This window comes from Haliaeetus albicilla, chromosome 19 (assembly GCF_947461875.1).
Source record: "Haliaeetus albicilla chromosome 19, bHalAlb1.1, whole genome shotgun sequence".
Taxonomy (NCBI): Eukaryota; Metazoa; Chordata; class Aves; order Accipitriformes; family Accipitridae; genus Haliaeetus; species Haliaeetus albicilla.
This window is the reverse complement of record NC_091501.1, coordinates 20026292-20049583: the sequence shown is the minus strand read 5'-3', so window position 1 is coordinate 20049583 and position 23292 is coordinate 20026292. Positions and strand designations below refer to the sequence as shown.

Here is a 23292-nt window from a genome sequence, read left to right as displayed (position 1 = left end):
AGTTTTACAGGAGTAAAACACCTTCAGACCTGCACACGGATAAACATCTAATCAACCTGGGGTTAAAGAAATGGTTTATCTGCCATTATGTATGGGCAAGGATTTTCAGGATTTGTTTCATGAATGATGATCTGTGGTAGCCTTAAATGAAATTGGTCTTTCCAGGTTTTTCTATGAGTCTGTCTGCAGAGCACCATTTAGCTGCTAGTTAGTTGGGTAAAGCAACATAATTTGTGAATGTCTGATGAGGAGAGGGATGAAATTTCTACCCTTTTGCTCTCCTACTGGGAACTATTACTTTATAGATGTCAGGTGAAAGTACTCTCCTGAAGACAGTAGCCATAATACAGAGTTGGAAAGAGTAACTCACCATTTTACTTTTTCTTCTCTCTGTTTCTATACCCCTAAATTATTTTTTTTTAAAAGCTATTTTGCTCTGCTAATTGGAGGGTGAGGCAAACATTCAACAGCATGATTGAAAAAGCTGGAAAATCTCACCACTGTAATTATTTGAAGGGAAACATCTCTCAGTTCCTGTCCGTCTCCACACTTGGTAGCTGCCCTCTTTTGTACCCCACAAAGTATATACATCAGACCCCTGCAGAGACTAGGAAATGCATGTCTTTTGTGAATCTGTCTTTTGATAGATTGCAGCTTCAGCTGTTTACTTGCTATGTTAGTCTCATATGTTTTTGACCCTGAATGACCAAGTTATGGTTTTCTGTGTGTTGTGGAAATACCTGTTGAAAAGGTGGGATGCTAACAGGGTTGGCTACAAACAGACTTTTTACTTTGCTATTGCTGTAACAACTAAGACCACCACATAATGGCTGTATTCAAGTGCTTGAATCATGGAGGCTGAGCCATAATACCGAGTTGCAGCCGAGGACTTAAGCCTCTTTAATGTGGTTCATTAAAAATTGGTAGATGGCTTATCCCAGCCTCTACAAGTGCAGTGTATGTACAGTGGCCGTCTTCCAAGCCATACCTGCATGTAGCAGAGCTGGTGGTTGTATCATAGATTGGGTGGTGAACTGCATCCAGCTTAAGGGGTCACAGTGTGCAAAAGACACCATGGCACTATACTGCAAATGTATGAGATGAGACTTAAAGGTGGGAAAACATGAGGAGGGAGCCAGCAATGTGAGTCTCACGCTTCAGGTCAGAGACTGAGCTGGTTTCCATGTAGATTGGGTAGACTCTGGAGAAGAGGATGAGCCCACTCTGGAAGTATCAACCCATGAGTTACTTTCTGCTCTACTCTTGGTGCCAGAGGAAGGGAGGTTGACTGCCAATCAATGTTTTCTAGTCTTATGGCTTACAAAAGGAAGTATGTCCATACTTAAGACTTAAAGACTTAAAATGGTGGTTCCCCTTACCACATTGCCCCCAAAATAAGAGTCATAAGCAGTTCCTCCTTTTGTCTGTGCTAGCCTTCCTTTTCTTTAGAAGCCACATGTTAGACAGCAGTAGATAGCTATTTTGCAGAGAATCACTGTTCTGAATGAGAGAAACCTAGAAAGTAAAGTGCTTGATAGCAAAAGGATTTTGAGAGTTCCTGAAGGGGTATGCCATTCACTATGTCAGGTTTATGTATATATTTGGTATGTATATAAAGTGTTGGTGGCTTTTAGAGGTGAACAGTTCTCTTGCTGTGTGGATTTGGGATCCATATGTTTGCTGGTCTGTTGCTGGGTTTGGTCTTTCTCAGACTGGGTCTGCACAATGTTGATGAGCATGCCAATAAGGTCTTATTTTGGGTGCAATGTTTTATCTGCCTTTCATAGAAGTTGCATGTGGCTGGGACCTTCTTCCTTGTTATGCTGTGAAGAAGGCTAGTTGCAGTAACTCTGCTCTCTTTTTCTTCCTTTTCCATTGAACTTTCTTGTTATCTTCCCATAATCATGTTTGATACTTCCATCATCTCCTTATTTCCTTCCATCCTGTAGTCTCCAAAATTTTGCTTACAGTAATCATAGGAGGCAGTCTACAAGTGCAGTTGTGTCATCCTGTTGGAACACTCTGGATTGCATACTGCTGTCCACATCCTATGTCCAGTATGGTCAGTGTACACCAAAACCCATATGTGACCAAAGTATGCATTGCGCCGGTTTGGCTCATGTAGGCACAGCTGGGCATGACAGTTTACACATAGCCTGCAGAGATGTTTCACACCCACCCCCCTCAAATTAATTTTGTTCTGTTGCAACACGTTTTATCTGACCTGAACCTTCCCCACACATACGCTTCGTTTTTTTTTTTTTGAAAGTAAGCTTTGCCTGCGAAAGAAATTATGAAGATGACAAATGGAAGTAAAGCTCATTGAAATGTTAGCAAGTCATTTTGTCTTCTGCTGGCTTTTCTCAGGGATAAAAGAACAGCAAAACCACAGCAAAACCAGTAATAAACTTGTTATGGGGGCTGCAAACATAATAGTGATAGAGATCACTTAACAGTGGTGGTTTCTCCTATGTGATAATGTCGAGGTGTTTTATTTCTCCCTTCCCTGTGAGGTAGATCACTATTATCCATAATCTGTAGTGCGCACCACATGGAGGCTGGGGAGGAGAGGTGGTGTCTCAGAGGTTACACGAGGCCGTGGAAGACCCAGCAACAGAATCCAAAGCGTCTGGACCACCCAGGGCCCTGCTCATGTACCACAAGCCATCAGGGGAAGATTAACTCTAAACCCTTTTGGTTGCTCTGTACAGTATAATCATCTAAATGAAATCAATGAATACTTGATTTGAGAGTCTCCCATTGCTCCATCCCTGCTGTTCCTAATGTTTGTTAACAGATTGCTTTGTGGTAGAGTGCAAAGGTGCCGCTCTATAAAACTGTAATGACTTCTGGAAAGGAAGTTGCCCTGTGTATTGCAGAAAGCACCATTCAGTTTTGATTGGAACATGGGGAGTTGAGAAGTTGTTATTACTGTTAGTACAGCCAGTTGGAATAAAAATTTCTGTTCAGTTATGGTTAAGATGACATTTCCTTTTTCCTTGCTTTGCCTCTGTCCTTGTTTACTGATGGAATAGGAGTGTTCTCATTTGCCCTGGGCAGGGAGCTGGTGTGTGGTAAGCTCCTGGCACGCCAGGGAAGAGGATCTCATTTTCTGTCTCCTGTCGTCTTCTGTCTCTCACCCATCCTGTTTGCTACTCCCTTGACTTTCTCTTTGCTGTTGTTTCTCGGTCCTTGGGGTTTTCTGGTCAGTCCCCAGGCAGCTTTTTTATCCTTTCTTGCTCTCTTAGCAGAAAACGTGTTCAGTGAGATGACTGGGGTTTTCCCTTGTGAGGGTGTTTGGTGGTGCCAGATCTCACACTGCCTGGCTCCAGGAGCCCAGGGACTGAAGGGGAAGAAAGAGGAAGAGATTGCGGCTGTAAATGAGCCCCAGCTGCACAAGTCTGTTTGCACAGCAAGGTGAAACTAATCTGAACAGATGCAATTATTCTGCTGTTGCTGCAAGTTATATTTTGTCTCATTTCTCTGTGGTGAAAGACCACTGGCCTTTGGGCTGGCAGCCCACACTGCAGTACGTCTGGTTACTGACAGGGTAGAGATGAAGATAATTTACAGCAGATCTATTAGATGTCATGCATTGGACATCAGGTTTGTACAAACAGCTCTTGCCTCACTTTTGCCAAGGTCTGTAGTTCATGAACTTCCAGGGCTGTGCAGTGGCCTGTCTTTGCCCTGACACGCTAGACGGGGCTGACTGGCACACCAGAGGGTTGGCTAGTGAGCTGCAGCTGGGGCCTGGGCTAAGGGCAGAGAGGGCACTGTGCAGTGCTATAGCTTGCAAGCACACTGCACATCCAGTTCCCTCCCCAAAATGAGCCCCAGACCCCAGCACGCTCCCAACTGCTGCCTAACCCAGTGCCCTTGCCCCATCAGGTGTGCCTGTGTGCCAGGTATCTCCCCCATCAGATAACAGCCTTACCGCTGCCTTACAGCTGTGAGAAGAAACTCGAGAGAATTGGTGACAAGGGTAATAGTTTTTTAAATAATGTTGTTTCTGGTTTTTTAGATGTTTGTAGTACTTCTTAATAGTAATACTGTAAATATAAAGTGTTTCAAGGCACAGAAACTATTTGTGTCTTTATTTGTGCTTCTTGGCCAGTTATCCAGAGCTTATAGTAATACTCCATCAGCCTTTTCTAGAAAATCAGTTTAATGTGTTTGACACTGCCAGTGAACCAACTCTTCCGTGAAAACCCTGGTTGCTTACAGGACTAAGCCTCACCCATTTAGATCCTTTTATACCATTCTAGTCATAAAAAGTCACCTTTACCCCCCAGTTTTGGCAGTTTGAAAATGCTAGAGAGTGAAATAGATATCACAGAATTTGGGGGTAGTCAGCCTGCTGTTTCTAGCTCGTATTTCTTGGACTCCTGTCCTTTTTTGGGCCTGAAGCAAAGCCTGGTGAAATTGGCAGGAGTTTTGACAACTGTCTTGGCTGCGTACTGGGTTAGATCTCGTGCCTCTGATGAGGATTGGCCTACAGAGGAGACCCTTGCAGTTTACAAGTTACAACCAGGGACTGACATGTTCTTGTAAAAATATGGAAGGAGTCTGTGTTTTACAGAGATAATGAAAAGTGGAGAATTACTTTCTCTTTTCCCAGCAATTTTTCCACATGCACACACATATGTACATACGTATTTTAGCAAACCAATCTAGTATCCCAAGTCAAGGAGTTACTGACAGGCTGATGACATGAATGTTCACAGCTTTAAATCACTTTTTCTTTGAGAACATTTAGATAACTGCATTTTTGTTCAAGGAAATCTTGACTTTAAAACAAAAAGCCTGTAGGAAACCCATATATTGTTAATTGCAAAAGATGGCTCTGCTGTGGTTTTCCATGCTGCTGATCATATATGGAATCCCAGATGACTAGCAGATCTGATTTTATAATTGTGTTGTGTGAGGAGTTTAGACTGAGTATTACTTGTAATTCTGTCATTATCTCTGCTGTTTCTTTATTAATGCCTTTAGCGTTCTTGGTCTGTCCTCAATCTTTCACATTTTGTACTGATGCTTTATTACAGTGTTTTCCAAATTTTTTAAGTAAAAATCTTTCAAGATGAACAACAGTCATTCCTCGGGAACTGACTGAAAGCCAAATGATCTTTATTCATATAGCTATTGCCTTACACACATCCCCTCTTTGGAAATCACTGTTCCATTGTATGCTATTGCTTTCTTGTTCCTACATGCCTTGATGAGTAGTAAAATAGTATTGACATTTTTAATATTGTCACTGGCATGGTTGATGGGTGAATGAATGAATGATTGAGAGAGTTTTCTCTTCAGAGGTGATTTTTCAGGGCTCTTTGCAAATTCAGGCTCTAGTGATGGTTATTTTTTGTATCAGTTACGCTTGCTGTGCATTTTTGAGCTTTGCTTTGCAAACATAAATGGGGCTGTTCTTTTCATTATAGTTGCTATTGTCCATGCCCATCCAGTGTCTTGTCCTCCAGCTGCCCCAAAAGATTTGTGCAGCACTTCGGAAATAACACTTAACTACATCACAGGAGTTAAATATGAAAAAATGTCATTCAGACCTTGCACGGCCTTTACATGCCAGTCACAGACTGTCACCTAGAGTGTATTATAAGCTTGGATAAGCTTTCCATATTTTAGGTTCACAGTTTGTCACTACATTGTTATTTTCATTGCTATGTCTTTGATCTCACAAAAAGCTCTGCACTGGTCAAGGAGTCTGTTGACACAGTCCCCTATGCCCATGTGGGCCTTTGAGCTCATTACAGAGCAAAGGAAGGATCATGAAAGCAGAGCTTCAGAAAACATTGTAGTTGCCAAATAACATAGCATTTCTAAAGCTGTTCTGTGTCTTACTGTGGGCCTCTGCTTCAGATCTGAGCTTTCACAGATTACTGTCCACACCATTCTTTAATTGACATAGCTGTGACAATACAGAATTATTAGCGGTACTTACTATTCTGTCAATGTAGAGAAATCCATCCCACTTAGGAACTGCAATACAAGCAGAAAATAGACCCTTTGCCCTGAGGTTACTGTCCGAAGGTCTAGGCCACAGAAGGTAAGTGGATAGAGAGAGATGGGGAAGCAGTGAGAAATGAAGTTACAAGCGCTTATTGCCTAGCACTACTGCTGACAACTTTAGGTAGGTTTCCCTTCTGAAATCTGCTGTAGTTCCTCCAGCTTGGTCAGCAGTCCCTGGTCATTTCTGATGTGTCTTTACTGGCAGATGAGGTGCTAGCACGGAAGATCCTGGCCTGTTCTTCAGATGATTTTGTCTAGTGCTAGTGTCAGGAAGCCCCAGCTGTGTGGTGCTAGGCTCTGTACACACATCAGTGCACAAGACAGTCGCTGCCTGAAAACACACCCTAAGTATAAGTATAATGAAGATCACTGATCACACTCTTTTAAAGTACGTGGCTGCTGTTCACATGAAACCTGATAGTGAAATATGCACGGCATCAGTGCTGTCTCAAATCAGCAGCAGTCTGTTAACACACTGTGCTAGTCAGTCCCATTACAGCACGAGAGGGCTGACATGGTTTTTGTTTCTAGTCCATGTGGTGAGGGAACTTATGTTACTGATACTTACTGGGAGATACGTTTACAGTAAAAGTTACGGACAGTTAAAAGCATATCAGGAAGCAATACCTTGAGATTTCATATGGTTAACAAATGGCATTTCCAGTTCTGTATACAAATCCAAGTATGTTTATAGAAAACTTTTTGTGGTACTAATGGAAATTTCTGAATCTATACATGTCCCTTTCTCCAAACTGGCATAATTTTAATATGAGAAGAACTATCCCTACATCCTTGACTTGTCATTTATTAGAAAACTCAAAATCTTAATGGTTGACATTGGAGAAAAAAGGGTAAAGATACAGGCAAAGTTCCTCTGTATTACCGAAGATAAAAAAGGGGGAATATATTTGCTTCTGGTTATGCTAATTCATCACTCCAAGCAGGGTGTGATTGCGTTCTGTCTAGTCAGTTCTTTTCTTCGTATCTTAAAGAAGAGATATAGCCAAAGTAAAGGGCATTTGGAGATAGACAAGGAAAATAATTGAGTCACAGAGTCTTCTGTTTGAGGAGGGATGGGAAAGATAGGGATTGTTTTAATTTAAAGAAGAGACAAATAAGAGAGGACGTGATAGTAGTGTACGGAATGATGAATGATACAGAGAAGGTGAATCGGGCGCTCTTGCTTGCCCTTTCATAAGTACAGAAGCAGAGGGACATTCAATAAAGCTGAAAGGCAAAATAGTAACACTGTTTAAAGGGAATTTTTAAACAGTAACTACCTTGTTTCCACAAGCTCATCTTGTTTCTTCAGGATGCTAGAGCATGTATTGAGGGAGATGCAAAAGACCTCTAGAAAATGAATTCAAGTTGTCCTGCTAAGCAGATGTTGTGGGCATACTGCAAAGACTACTGACTGGATCAGGTTATATGGCTCATGTGAAGGAGAAGAACTAGTCAGATAGTCTTAAAGAACCTTTTTAGTCTTAAAAATAAGTGGAAGCTGCGTAAGATATTAATACGTGTAATGAGACTATACATACATTTGCTAGATAGAGTAAAAAAATAACTATTCAAGGCAGAAATCTATTACTGGTGGAAAGAATACTGCTCTGCAGTTGACACCCATATGATTTTTTGCATGTCTCCCTGAGTATCTGCTCGTGAGCCTTTTTTATAAAAGGCTGATGTTCTGCCACATTGGCTCAGGGCTCTACTATCAGGGCCAAACAGACTTCTGTCCATGAGGAAAGTTGTAGGAAGTACATTCATTCTTCCTGAATATTTCTTTCCTGGTATTCTCTTGCTTTGGGATATTCCATTTATTATTATTCATCTTTAATTAATAAGTTTGTATCAAGATCAAGGAGAAAATATATTTTGATCAGTACATTCTAGGGAACTTCAATAAATAGAGTAAATTGTAGATGTACCTCTCCCCCTCCATTCTTAGATAAAAAGGGGATGGTGAGATATGCAAATAGCTTATAAACAAGTGAGATCACTTTCTGGTTAGATTATTACAATATCTGTTTAGATCCATTGTTACTTTTAGACTTGGTTCCTGACATTCTTTTTGTAGATTTACAATTATATTATAATTCCTCACCATACTGTTTTATTTCATGTAGTACAATTCTAATCCACCCGTGGTGATCATCACTTCAAAGCCTAGTTCCTGTGGTCATTTTGAGTGCTGTACCTGCCTCGTTTCTAACAGCTGTGTCTAGTCCATTGTGGTAATGTTGGTGTAGTGATTAAGACCTGGATCACATTTGCAAAATAGCCTTTCCTTTCCTGCCTCGCTTTCCCCCACCTTAAAATAGGTGAAAAAACTGAGAGTTTCTGGATGAAAACCACTCACTATGATATAGGGAAAATTGCATTGTTAGTAATGTTTCCTCATGCCTTGTAATTAGATCTTTGTTTCTCACTGGCCTAAAGGTCATCATGAATGTATTTGCTGACTTTCTCAGTATTAAACTTTGTGCAGCTATCGAGCATTTAAAATATTTACTATTCAACAAGAACAGATGTATTTTATGAATCATGTAAAGTCTATAATTTGTAAAAATTTATACAAGATACATATTTGTGTGTGTGTACATATGTGCTATGTATATAAACTGTACAGTTAAGAACATATTTGGCTGCCACTGCAGTCCAGCTGCCTCTGAAATAGTTATGGACATTATCTTGGCAGCCCTGAAATACCAACCTACAACATGGTGAAGAACAGTTTAGCTATTTGAAATTGCAGAGAAAATTTAATTGTAAATGTAATTACATAGACAGAGGTATGCAAATTTAGGTCTAAACTTAAGTGAAAAGAAGCATTTGGTCTAATTTTTTGGCATTTGTCAAAAGCCCTCCAAAAAACATCTAGGCTGCAGGCTAAGCTGTCTTTCATAAATCTCAGCTGAAGACTTGCTGCTGACTTTTTAAGACTAAATTATTTCTATTGTTCTCAAGTAATTAAATTTTTGTTGTTATCTGTGGAAAGAGCCCCACTGGGTTGAGCATGTAAGTATATGGGGGTGGGGAGAAGGAGGATTTGTGTTAGCTAAGATGATAAAGCTGAAAACATAGCAGCGGGATATAAATCAGATTTTTTTTTCTTTTTCTAGTTGGCTCGTCACAATAAAACATTGCAACAGATGCTGAAGCCAGGGTCAGATCCAGATGAAGGAGATGAAGCCTTGAGGTATTATGCCAATCATACGGCACAGATAGAGGTAAAGAATTGCTCGCTAGAAGATTGAATATGAGACAAGTTTGCATCTTGTGCATGGTGTATCATCTCTTTTTAAGCTTCTGAACAGCAAAGCTTATTCAATTGGTGTAGATAATTTATGAGAAGGAGAAGGTTGAATAATGTGCTTTTGGCTATGGGAGAAAAAGGAATGCACCTGTATTAAAAGTGGCTCCAAATAATCATTTTACAGTAGCTTTCCTGTGTGTTACCAAACATGTTTTGTTAAGGAAATAATGACTGTGGATAGTAGCTGTGTCATGAAGTCAAGAATAATCTTGTATGGTACATCACTTAAATAAATAATCATGGGTTTCAAAGCCAGTGATGCTAACTGATCAAATTAAAAGTCTGGCTGGAGTACAAAGAGGTTTTGAAGTGGTGTAGACATTCAGTATGGCTTTTGTTTAAAAGACCAAGGCTTGGCCTGGTTCATCAGTTCTGTTCTCTATTTTAAACTTTATGCCTGCCATGGATTGGATTTAGATCAAGATCCACAGAGGTATTTAGATTCTTAACTCTTATATCAGTTCCTGTGCTCTTACAGATTTCATGGGATTATAGGCATCAAGATAGGAGTTAGGAACTGTAGTATCTCTAGACCTTAGTGACTTTGTAAGGAGGAGAATTTCTATGGTGCAAAGGCAGCTGCTGCGAGAGACTGCAGGAAGAGGAGGCACCTGGCTCTCTCTTGGAAATGCTGTATCAAGTCCAAAATTGGCCGAGTATGAAAACTACACAGTATGGTTGCACACAGGCCCAGCCTGAATCCGAGCCAATAATGTTACCTTCAGTGGGCTCCCAGGCTCCATCAACATTGGACCTGAGCTTGCGTGCATTGGGAGCAGTCTTGACGCAAGTGCCTCAGGTCTGTGTTGTCCTGGCTGCCATCAAGACAGGCCATGGCTGGGTCCTTCTCTCTTTCCCACCATCCTTTTTGCCTGATACTGGTCACATTATCCCACCACAGGATAGATGGAAGCTCCATGGCTGTGGTTGTCCAGAGGGCAGCTCAGTGCTTCTCTTCACATATTTTGATACTTTGGGTGCTTTTGAGGTATCTGTTAGCAATTATCAGCGAGTTACCTGGGTAGGTTGTAAATTTAGGCATTAAACAAGCAATGTGGTCTGCTTTTATGTGGCCAATATCTTCTTCCTGGTGTAGTTTCTGAAATCTGCTAAAACCCCATGGCTGCAAAGCCTGTTCCTCGAGCAGATATGGAGGCCTTTATTCTCAGGGAGGCTTTTAAAATGTCATTCTGCAGAGCAGCACCTGCAGCTTATCTCTTCATTTGAGTCCCTAACAGAACTGAAGATGTGCTGTCGGCTTCCTTCACTCACCCTACCAGGTTAGCTGCTAGTCACATAGTCTCATTGCACGACTGCTGGCCTAAGACACAAATATTTACTTAGGACACTTCAGAACTGCCTGTTCAAACGTCACGTAATGCACATGCCCATGGGCAGACATGAGAGTAATTATCCTTCATCTCCAATGCAAATGTGCTTGACTATGTTACTCCTAAAAATGACTGAAGACAGGTGGGGTTTTAGTATGTTCACATAATAAATATGAATTGACAGAGAGAAGGGAGGGTTCTTTAATGCAGGACTGTAACTGGAAGAGTGAAACTCAACCCAGCATTGCTGCTATATCAAATGGATGTTTGCTGGTCTTTCTCTGAAAGCAGTCTTAGACCTGTTCAGCATTTCAGATATAGCTCCTCTATATCAGGGTATCTTATTTGTCTGATTTGAAAGTCAAATAGTGGGGGTTTTTTCACTGGTGGCTGTTTAGAGACATGGGTCTGGGAGTCAAGATGGGTTTTGTACCCATTTCTATATTTTTAGTAATGCAGAGTCCATGATCAGCATGGGGAAGCAATTTTCATGACAGTGTGGTGAGATGGAATAAAATCTAGCTCATGCACCGATAACTCAGTAGGCCCTGAAATACAAACAATGCAAAACCTTGTTTTTTGCCAAGTAAGAAGATAAAAACTGACAAGATATGGGTGCTGTCTGAGTAACAAGGTGCTATTTTTGCATGTTCACCTTCACAACTTATCTCATCATAGAAATAGACTCAAGGTGAGAAAAGAATTTCATGATCTGAGCAGAAAGCTCCCAAACTTCTGCACTGTGTACTGGGAGAGATTCGTTTCTATTTATTGCAAAATTGAAGCATTCTGAATTAGAACACTTTTATATTTGGGGGAAGTTTGGACCTAGGTTTTGCTTGAGACATATATTTGCCTCCTTATTTGAGGCGGGCTTTTGAAAATAGAAAAGCAGTTTTACTTTGTTTTAGGATTCATCAGTTCAACTTCACTGTAATGTTCAAATAATTTATGCATTAATTTATAAAAAAAAGGGGAGCTGTGAACAAGAAAAGATATGACAAAATGGTTGGAAAGTCACTGATCCTGAAAAAAGCATACGTTTTATTTATAGATTGTTCGCCACGATAGAACAATGGAACAGATTGTATTCCCTGTCCCCAATATTTGTGAATTCCTCACTCGGGAATCCAAAAGTCGGGTATTCAATACAACAGAGAGAGATGAACAAGGGAGCAAAGTCAATGACTTTTTCCAGCAGACAGAGGATCTTTACAACGAGATGAAATGGCAAAAGAAAATTAGGAGTAAGTATTGCAATTTCAAAAAATAGCTTAATTATGCTAAAACCCTGCTTTTAAGACTTCAAATACTTTCATTTTAATAGTACACTTTTCTCTGTTCACTCCGATAGTGCAACAAGCAGAACTGCTCAGGGCTTGAGAGTGTAGGTCAGCAGAGTATAGGTCAACTGAGACACTCGCATGCCGCCATAAAAGAGGCATAATATGGAGCAGTTAGTAATATAAGTAATGTGTTCAAGATGATATTTTGGACTCCAAAAGCGAAATTGAGGGATGGATGAACTGGGTGTAGTTCTACTAAACTCAATAGAGTTGCACCTAATTAAGCCAAGGCCCCTAATATTTAACAAAAACATGTGTAGCTGCATATTTGAGGTTTGAAGATTCCTAAAAGACCATTAAAAAACTTGTAAATGTCAGTCACTTAAAAACATCTCTCACCAGAACCTCAGCTGCTTTAAATCTGCCCGATTCCCGTAGAGTCAGCTCCCCTCTGCCAGTTCACATCAGCCTTGCTTGACTAGGCTGCAGTATGTCCCAGTTTGTTAGCCCATACTGGTGTATGTCCTGGGGTAGTGGGAGAGCCACAGGTACCACCTTAAGCTGCTCGCAGATCTGACAGGCACAGTCAGGATCATGGGGGAGACATCAAAGCAGGGACCCGAAGAGGAGGTGCAACGAAGCCAAGCCAGGTACCCTGAGTTTCTTGTTTAGTTCACTGGTGGGCATTACACTGCTGGCCTTCACCAGGAACAGGGCTGCTGCTGCTGCCCACGTCCCGGGGACAAGAAGCTCCTGCCAGCTCAGCCACTGTCAACTCTGCCCTTTGCTTTTGAAGCAGAGAATCAAGGCTGCAAACTAATTCAGCATCTATAGTATCCTTGAGGGATAAGGAAGAAAATTATATTTTATATATGTAGACATATATAAAAATACATGAGAGTGATCACTTCATTCACTGCTAAAATGCAGATGCTGTTAGGGCGGCACACATCAGCTGCTCACAGCAGCATTACGCAATTGATTAGGAAGGAAGTGAAGAATAGGATCTATGGTCAGCACAGCAGGGAGTTTGGATAGTCAAAGCAATATGGTTTAATGTTGGTTTAATGTAGCATCCTTAACATGATGGAAAAATGAATGTTGGTTGCAGTTTTTATAAATGTCAATTCCCAGGCTGTAATTTTCAGAGGCAGTAGTTAAGTCTTCAGCCTGAACCCTGTCGGCCCAGGTCCGCTTCCCTTGGTGGCACTGTAAGAACTTGTCTGTACTGACAAACTGGCCAGAATAGAAGATGAAAAATAAATTATTCCAGAATAACTCCCTATCTGTACAGTCTGTTTGGGAATAAAAGTCACTGTATTGTAGAAAAATTGCTCCAGTAACAAAATCATATCTGTGAGCTTTGCTTAAGAAACACAAATAAAAGAGCCCAACCCTATACTTACATAGACCAGACCTGCCTAATGCTATAAGCAAAAAAAACAGGTTTATTTTTATTCAGAACAGAAATTCCTCAATTCCTTTCATCAGTGGAATGGCCTACATGTGTTTTTTTTATTTGAAAAGAGAATACAGGTTGAGGCTGGGTTCATTCTTTAGCCAAGTGTCTGTTAGCGTGTAGTCTGTGTTGCTTAAATTGACAGATGGCATTTTCAATGGCTCCAAATGCTTAAATCTCAGCAGTCAACAGCATAAGGTTATCACAATGAAATCTGAATATTTACCTAATCACAGTTAAAGTCTATTTAGACTAAAGCCTGAGACAGTCACATGCAGTTGAAGGAGTCTGCTGTTTATAAAAAGTTAGCTGGGTGCAGGCAAGTCAGGAATATGCTCTGCATACTTACAGGAGGTTCTTGGTACTTTAAAATCTAATTAATAGGAATATATCATGTTCGAATAAATAAACCTCTCTGGCGAGAGATTTTTTCACACATTTGCGCATAGAATCTTATTTCAAATGTTCATTTAAACATATTGTAGTGCAGTCATATATATGAAGTGCTTACCTGGGTCTTAGTATCCTCTGATCTTATTCCTAGCCTTTTGGTGAATCGTTTATGTGACTCTGGACACAAAATCTTAACCCTGTTTTGCCCTATTTCCCTTTTTAGTCTTTTCTAACTAGGTTATAAGTGCTTTTGGATATAGACTATTTCTGTGTATTTGTACAGCACTTTGACACATGGAGATCCTGGCTTCATTTGAGTCCTTTTAAGCAGGAGTACAGAGCAGACCCGTTTGTCAGGAGGTAACCTTGGACATCTGAGGATCATAGTCAGAAAATAGTCAGCTTTCGTAGAACCAAATCCCAGTTAGACCAAATTTTACCTGCTCCCCAAAGTAGATCAAGATGTATTTGGTTTGATAGAGGTGGGGAAGATATGGCAGCTCTGAAACCTTGCCTATTCCATCATTCTTTGAATAATGTCATCAGTGTACTCGGTCCAAATGGGTCATCTAGATGACCCGTTCTGGGTCTTCTGGTTGACTGGCATGCAGAGTACTAAAATCCATTTGTTTGTTTCATTTTGTGTCTCCATGCACAGAGGCTAGTTTCAGAGGCAGGTGAAAAGACTCCTTCCCTAAAGATCCAGTCCTAAAATCTTAGCAGAGGCAAAACTCTCATATAGAATAAACTCTGTTGGGATCTTTGGATTAAAAGCTGTGCTTGAAACTATGTTTTATGGCAAACTTATGTTTGATATTTGTCTATTTTAGTTTATTTTAAAGATCTGCATATTTTCTTTGTTAATCTGTATTTTTTAATTCCCTTGAGGCCATTACTCATGGAGTTCCTGCCTGCTTTCATTTCATTGATTGCTGCTCTTCTCCCCTTTCTAGATAATCCACCCTTGTTTTGGTTCTCCAGACACATTTCTCTCTGGGGAAGCATTTCCTTCAACCTTGCTGTATTCATCAATTTAGCAGTTGCTCTGTTCTACCCCTTTGGAGATGATGGAGATGAAGGCAAGTGGAGTTTGATTTTATTTTTCCTTTTAATTTTAGATGCTTTCAATTCTAAGGTAACGGTTATATAAAACTGCATCTTCAGGTATGCTCATATCTGCAGAAGCCATTTAGTATCTTCTAAGTAGATACCAGATGTTGTCTGAAATGTGGTAGTTGATCTTCTGTGTGTCACATGGCCCATACGATGTGAAGTAAAATAGACAGAACATAGCTGCTAAGCTGAAGATTATCTAGATGATCTGAGCTAATTCTTTTTTTTTTTTTTTTTTACATTGCCATATTGCAGTGTACTACTGCACACATTCAGTTACAGCTTCTGAGCCGAAGAAGGATTCCTGGCAGCAGCAGAAGGACAGAGATTCCTTAAAACTGACCAAACTGAATGACTTGCAGTCTTAAAAACATATGGAATAGAATGATTTGAAAACTAGCTTGTTGGCTTTTGACTATTTTGTTTATTGGGATAAAAGGATATAACTGTTGCAGAGGATAAACACATTATCTAAAGATATGCTTAAAACCTATGATTCTGTCTCTGCTTCATCACATGCCACAGGAAATATAGCAAATAATAAATTTCATTAAATAAATGCAGCAGGCTAGCGGGAGGCCTCTTCGAATCCATAACAAGCTTAATTGGGATAAAGGAGACTAAATAGTTCAGAATACTGGTAATGGGAGTAGAGCCATTCACCTCTGGGTCTTTGATTCGTGTCCAGTCCAGTCAGTTATGTGACTGAAAGTCACCTCTGTCTGATGGCATGTGAACTGGGCTGGTGGAAGCAATCCAGCTTCTAGTAGATACATGTGCTTTTCACAAACACCAGAGTTGGCACAAGCAAACATTCCTGTTGGCTGGCTAAACAGAAAGGCAGCAGATTAAAATATATTGGCGTGGAGACCACGTTGCCCTTTCACCCTGCGGGGTGGTCTCCACAGGTCACGGCACAGGCACCTCCGCAGCTTTGCGTAGCAAGGTTTGCAGCGCTGTGCCGTGTAAAAGGGAAGCGTTTGTGCTTTGTGCTTTCCTGTTTGTAAACTGAAGAGTCACTCGGAGTGCACACACATAAAAGCCCGTGTGGGGTGAGAGGAGAAATAAAGAGTTAAAAATAAACCTTTTAAGCTACTAAATTTTAGCTAATCTTTACTCACAGAAATCCTCTGGTCTGCAATCAGTAGGTATTAATACTTACTTTGAACTGCAGATTTATATAGTATTAGTTTAAGTGGCCCCAGTAATCCAGTGATTTCAGTGATAGCGCATTTCAGGATTCCAGTTCCTGTTGCTTGTAAAAGCAAAAGCGATTCCTGAGCAATAAACAATAGGTGTGGCCAAATGGGATGAGCAGGTCATGAGGCAGCCTCCTCACTTCCAGCCTCCCCCTCCACCAAAACCTGATCTCACAGCCAGAGTTTGTCTCCAATTTTTCCCCTTTACCTTGTGTAAATCCCCCCATACTCGGACGTCTGAGGTGTCTGGGCTGATCTAATCATCCCAAGAATGCTGCCTTTCAGTAGATTTCTGCAGTTCTTACATCATATGACATAAGTGAAACTGTGCTCCAGATGAGGACTCCTTGCCTCCGGCACGCATGTCTGCACACGTTACCAGCGTAGGTTCTGCGACCTGAAATTGTTTGACCTGCAGTAGGGAAGAAGAAAAAATGATTTGTTAAAGAAACACTGAGTGCTTTGGCCTCACCTTTCAGATTCACTTGGAAGTTATTTTCTAGGTTCTGTTAAAAGTTTCCAAATCTTGTTGGCGAAGAAACTAGCAGAGCCGACCTTGAACCTCCTGCCAAGGATATACACTCCTGAACTTTGGAGAAGTTCGGATGCCATCTGAATGCTGAGGCTAGGGCCTCATCTCATTGTTTTCTAATCCCACTGATGCTGCTCAGCTGTGTATCTGTTGCCAAAGAGATAGCATGATTTCTATTGTGAGTCTAGCTAAATTTTCTATTCCCTTCTCCCCCGTCACTGACCTCTCAGTTCATCTGATAACAATAGAAGTCAGTGTACAAGAGTGACAGTGCCCTGCGATCTGAATGTGCTTTTTATATCACAGCAACATGGTGTGTTTCCAGGGCTTTAAGCAGAGGAGAGAAGGAAAACAGGGGCATCGCTCAAAACTCAGGGAGAGCCTGGAGCCAGCATCTTGCAGAGCGGTGAAGAGACTGACTCTGAAGGCAGCGGTTCGCGTGCCCACAGGAGCTCAGCAAGACGTGGGACCCACCGCCTCCCCAGGAGCAAGGCACAGCTATTCGGCTGCTCTCGGCAATGCAGATGCTGCCCGCTCCTGCCGAAGTCCCTGTGGCTGCCTCCTGCTGCGGCAAGTGCCTTGCTCCTGTGCAGAGGTGGAGGTTCCCGCTGAACACCCGCAGCTGTTCCGAAGAAAGCTGCTTTTCTAAAACCGGGGCACTTTGGTGCTGTTGGGGATCGAAACGTGACACTGCAGCGTGGTGCCACTTGCTGCGCCGCCCCGAGGACTGGCTATTTCTGTAGCTGAGCAATCATGGAATTAGACCGGAGGAGCCCTAATGATCCCTGCAGAAGGGAGCTGATTAGTAGCTTGCTCCAGAAGGGTAAACTGTTTTATCTCTGAGCACTCCTTGGATTTTAATGGAAATTTCATTAGCTGCTCTTATTATTACCTGCGCAAAAATCAACAATACTATGATAATAATAGCTCTTGCTGCAATTAGGGCAAGTTGTGGTCAGCAGTTGTGATGCATGAATCACGATTTTTGTTAGCTGTATTGCCAAAGGAATTGATCTTTTGGATCTGTTTCTTGGTGAAAAATGGAGTCTCCAAAGATGCCTTTCTCAAATCTCCCTTTCTCCTCTATACAGGCACACTCTCTCCGTTGTTTTCAGTCCTCCTTTGGATAGCAGTGGCGTTTTGTACAGCAATGCTGTTTTTCATCTCCAAGCCTGTTGGTATTCGACCCTTTTTGGTGTCTGTTATTCTCAGGTCTATATATACTATAGGGCTTGGTCCTACCTTGATACTTCTTGGTGCTGCTAATGTAAGTACTTAAAAAGCAAGCAGAATTTCCCTTTCAGCAGAATCACAGATATTAAGGGTCTCCTATTAAAAAAAGTCCTTGATTAGAGCTGTGAAAAGAACTTCTTTTTCTGGTTCACTAGTTAAGCCAAAAAAAAAAATAATCATTTCCAGTCATCCTGAAACAGCAGTATCAGCAAAGTGGGAAGCTAAGAAAAAAGCTGTTTTGGTTTTGTGCATATGCAAATATTTAAAAAATAAAAACAATATGAAATTTAAGGAAAAATTGCTGAATAAGGGCAATCAAATTCACAGTTTCTCATGTTAAAAGAATAATTTTCCCTACTAATACGCTCAGCAATATTGACACAAGTTTGTGAGATGTTTCTGTGAGCTTAAATATATTTTTGACTAGAAAAAAGTTTTCAAAATTAAAAATTCTTTCAGCCCTTTGCCAGATCTCCTGACTTAAATATGAATAAGTTTTCATGTTCACTGAGCTTGGTAAGATAGACAGTCATGCTCACAAGTCATCTATTTAGATTTCTGCCTGACTACTGCAGCTCTAATTCACCTTAGCACAAAGTATTGGGCTATTTGCCACCGGTTCTGTGAGAATTTCACATACTTAACTACCCAGACATATAGTCAAAGGTAAAGGCAAGTAAGCAGCACTTGCCCATGTCAAATTTGTGAAAGAAAAAAATATGTTGAGTCCTCATTGCTTGTCCTGGACTACCCAACAGATGAGGATAGCCCCTTTCGTATTTACTTCTGCACTGCTGTTCGCATGCAGGCAAAGCTCAGCAGCAATGAAGAATCTGATGCTGTTGCTTAAATGCTATACTTCAAAAATGCCCCCAGTATTCCTTTTTTTAGGGATTTTCATATTGAAAAAACACGATCTGAAGGAAATAGTAGATCTTACACGCACCCCACACACTTTCTGTTGTGTTACTATTGTTCTCTTTGTAGTGGCATGCCTTGCTGCTCTTACATAATCTCAGGTCTAAACTCAAAATTGTTAGGAATTCACTCCCCAGTTGTTTTTTTAATGCCTTATGATATTAATCCCACCCTACCTACTCACTAATGTTATAGAAATAAATCACAATGTAATGAGGCGCAATGCAGTGTTAGGGGGTGACGTACTTCCACTTACTCTCATGGGCTCATTCCCAGTGTACCTTGGGAACTGGATTTCTCTCCTCTCACTCCAGCTATCTAAAAGTTGTGCATTTAGTCAAAGCAACCTATCTAGACTTTTTGCACGCTACAGCAATGCAAACAATAAATAACAGGATTTTTCTGATGGAATAAACCTAGCCTTTCTTGCCTCCCACAGCTTTGTAACAAAATAGTGTTTCTGGTGAGCTTTGTTGGGAACCGTGGAACTTTCACCCGTGGCTACAGAGCCGTCATCATGGACATGGCTTTTCTCTATCACGTAGCATATGTCCTGGTGTGCATGCTGGGCCTCTGCGTGCACGAATTCTTCTATAGTTTCCTGGTAAGTATATGCTTCTGTGGAGGGGAAAACTTTGCAAAAATAGAAAATACCGTTACCCATGCAGCTGTCTTCAATTTCTTCCTGACAATCAAGCCAAATCATGTGTATTTTTAGCATGCCGTTGTGTTGCTGCCTCTTAGGAGCTGCTGTTTTCATTAGAACCTGTTTCTGTTAGGACTTATTTTATCTGTTTTAGAGTTGAAAGTTTGCCCCCTTTTTTTTAGACGATCATCATACAGCCCACTCCTTTCTCCCACCCTTCCCCAGCATACGTATATTCTGTGTCCGTTCTTCCTGTATCTTGTGTCAGTCATAATCTCTGTGGAACAGGAGTTGTCCACTGGTGTATGCGTCATACCTATACCAAAGGATCCCATTCCTCAGTTCATCTTGCAGCCCTAATAAAATAAACTAAAAAAAAATTACTTGGGAAATGGGGATGGCATGCCTCTGGTGTAGCAGGAAGATTCATCACTTTAAATGTATCCCACTTCATTTTCTTTTGTTGCCATTACCCAGATGGAATGCCTTTTTATAATATGATACAGGTGCAATGAAAATGAATCATACAAAATTATGCTAAACTCAGCTAACTGCTCCCTTCATGCTGAATAGCAGTAAAAGGTGTTTCACTGCTCTTGTTTTCTAATCCTTTTGCTTCATACGGGAACGTTTGAAACTTGTAGGGAGACTGACTAAATTGTGGTCATTTACATGGGTTCACTTTCCTGTTGTTGTATTTTTCTCAGTTTCCTGAATAGTGGTGAACTCCCAGCGTTTCACAGAGGTGTGTCAAGCACACTAAAATTTTCAGGGGTTCAGTCCTTATGCTGGTAGAGCTCCTGTTGAAGTCAGGTTTTCCAGATCTTGACATTAAAGTCAGCTTCAAAGTTTGGGCAGATTTCAAAGGAGCCAAGGTTTTGTGGCTGTAGCTGCAGGACCCTTTTCACATGGATGTAACTCTTCCGCTTAAAAAATGCACAGCAAATTATCTGGTATTCCTTCAATGAGTAAGGTGATCTCTACCTTAAAATACTTTCCAAAGTGCCAAGTAGTTTAAGAAACATTTTATGTACTTACTTTTTTCAGTGACTGCTGTTGACCAGTGTCCATGATTCGTGTATGTTTTAATTGTTCATGTTCCCAAGTTCGTTCCAGGTGTTCACTTTGTAGTAGATATATTCTAAACTCTCATATTTGTTCCTCATTTTAAGCTTTGTCTTGTATGGAATGGATGATAACTGTCTTCCTTCATTCTTCCTTCATTATTAATCCTTTCACAAGGCTGTGGATTTCAGATCTTGTGAATTGTGGCTAATACGTTCTTCTGTGGACCATTTTGATAAATCATAGTGTGTCACTTTATATCTGTAATCTGAGTGTTTTGAAGTGGAAATACATACATTATAGATAAGGTCGAAAGCACTATAGAACATCAATAGAATTGTAAGAGAAGAAAACCTATAGTTTCTTGAAAAGCTCGTCACATTTAATTGCGATTTTAGGCCTCTGACATTTAAAGCAATATTATTTTAATGTGTGCTTTTCTTTAAAGTTAAATACCAGGAAAGCATATAGTGCAGGGTAAAGAAGAATAGAAGTTTCTAGTTTTATACAAACAGTACAATGAATTTAACTTTATCCCAAAAAGAGATGGCCCGGATCCTTGTACATATGAGTGACTTTTAAATGATGCCATGAGCTCAAAGAAACAGTTCACAGACATGTAATTACTTATATGCATGAGTGCATTTTTGAGTTGCAGCCCATGCATGTTTATCAGATGGGAGATAACATGAAAAATTAGTTTGTAGATATAGATCCATAGTAAGAAGACACTGGTTTTTCATTTTAATCTAGCCTGGTTTTGAACATGGGGAAGCAATGGATCTTGTTAGTAACCATTACCCACGTCTGGATCAGGCTCATATATACTTTGTGACTTTGGATTTTGCTGTAATCTATCTTAAAATTTAAAGTTCTGTGCTAGATTTTCTTCTCCTATAAGCATGCCCAGCTCCCACTGAAATCAATGTGAATTGTGTGTTTATGAAGCTGAGAATTTAGAACATGGCTAGATGTATGTTTCAGTAGTTCAGGCTGTTTTCCTATGTAGCATCTCTGTATTGCCTCATTTGTATTCATTTTTCCTTTACTCTATGCTTTTCCCAGCTGTTTGATCTGGTGTACAGAGAAGAGACATTGCTAAATGTGATAAAAAGTGTTACCCGGAATGGTCGTTCCATTATCCTCACTGCAGTGCTAGCACTCATCCTAGTTTATCTCTTCTCCATCATTGGGTTCCTCTTCTTGAAAGATGACTTTATCATGGAGGTTGACAGGTTGAAAATCAGGACCCCTGTTGCAGGTATTGATTTTATATTAAAATTTGCTTCCCACATATACCTTTTCTGTCTGCCTAACCTAACTTTCATATAAGGAAATTAAATTTCTTTATTTGTATCTGTGAGAGCAGAACTAACTCGATATACCTTAGAACTCAATTAAGTCTCTGAGTAAAATTTAATGTCTGTAGGGTTGTTTTAGACTAGGCTTATCTGTTGAAATACTAAAATCTAACACATTTGATTTATTATGTTTTCTTTTCAAACTTGTGCTAATATAAAAAAAAAAACCTATTCCTAAGTATTTGGAAGAGCAGCTGAAAGTGGATTCTATTGGTTCTCATCCCACCTTGAAACCAGCTCATAGTATTTTCTGTGTACTATATGAGGCATGTGATCTTAACGTGTTCAATAGATGTATTCGATTACTTTTTAAGCTTCATCCAGCAGAAATCTATTACGGAATCCACACTTCTAGTGATAGGAGGTTTCCTGGTGCATCTTTTAAATTCAGCATGTATTTCACGAACATTACCATTAGTGTATAATCCTGGCTTCAGTAAAATCATTGGGAGGTTTTTAACCAGTTTTAAAAAGGCCAGGATTTCAGCTTTCTGGAATGAGAGATTTTACCAATGTGAATAGAGAGTTACAAACTTGCTTTGCTAGGAAAAAAACAGGTCTGATCTGTTGAGATCTTTGTATATGCTGCCAACCAGCATGCTGGGAGCATGGGCAGAGAAGTAACTGTCTGCAGAGAAATACCCGAGAATAGCTTGTGATTAAATTCCTAGAGACATGGTTTTCCCAAATGCTGAGCTCTTCAACCCTGTACATAAGGACAGAACAACTAGTGGAATCCACCCTGGACTGTGTGCACTCAGTGTTTGCCAGCCTTTTCCTAAATTAGTTATTTCAGGATCTAAAGCACACAAACAAGGGAAAGGTCATTCAAGACCCGGGGCACGGTGGACTCGTAGCTATTTTGATACCATATGAAAAACAAAGGAACCTGACAGATTTCTCTAACACACCTTGCTTTTTTGCCACTGATCATCTTAAAAGGGCTAAGTTGGCTTATATTTGACTTACCATTCGTTTTTGGGACAGAACTTATGATATGAAGTTTCACTTTGAAAGGTAATTGTAACCATCTTAGAAGAACGGATGTGAGGCTGCACGCAGCACTGGTCTGGTCCAGTGCAGCAGTTTCTGTGTGTTTGGGTTTCTTCTGTTGGGTTCTCGGCAGCTTTTTGTGGTGTGGGTATATTCTTGCTGGCTTTATACATTGCCGTTCCTGATCAAAAACTCATCAGGAAAATATGCTGACTATATACTGATGGAACATTATGCATCTCAAGACAAGTGCTTCAAATTGTTTCTTTATAAAGTAGTACAAACAGAAAGTCAGAGCGTGTGTTGCACAGATTGTATTAGACAGTTACTTTTCTTGTATGATTTTACCTTCATTTTTTTTCTCCTTAAACCTTTTTGTATCTCTGATTTGAAATGCAGAAAATTGTTGAAGATGCA

The 23292-nt window shown here is 40.4% G+C and overlaps 1 protein-coding gene across 3 annotated transcripts in view; it reads left to right on the top strand.

Annotated features, from left to right (window-relative positions):
• ITPR2 (inositol 1,4,5-trisphosphate receptor type 2) overlaps positions 1–23292 on the top strand; it is a 269683-nt gene that overhangs the window by 207597 nt on the left and 38794 nt on the right. For all 3 annotated transcript variants that reach the window (XM_069806681.1, XM_069806680.1, XM_069806682.1), the window contains 6 exons: positions 9153–9260; positions 11732–11924; positions 14769–14894; positions 17751–17926; positions 19250–19414; positions 21587–21782. In XM_069806681.1, the coding sequence (XP_069662782.1) occupies positions 9153–9260; positions 11732–11924; positions 14769–14894; positions 17751–17926; positions 19250–19414; positions 21587–21782 (964 nt within the window). The remainder of the gene's footprint in view (positions 1–9152; positions 9261–11731; positions 11925–14768; positions 14895–17750; positions 17927–19249; positions 19415–21586; positions 21783–23292) is intronic.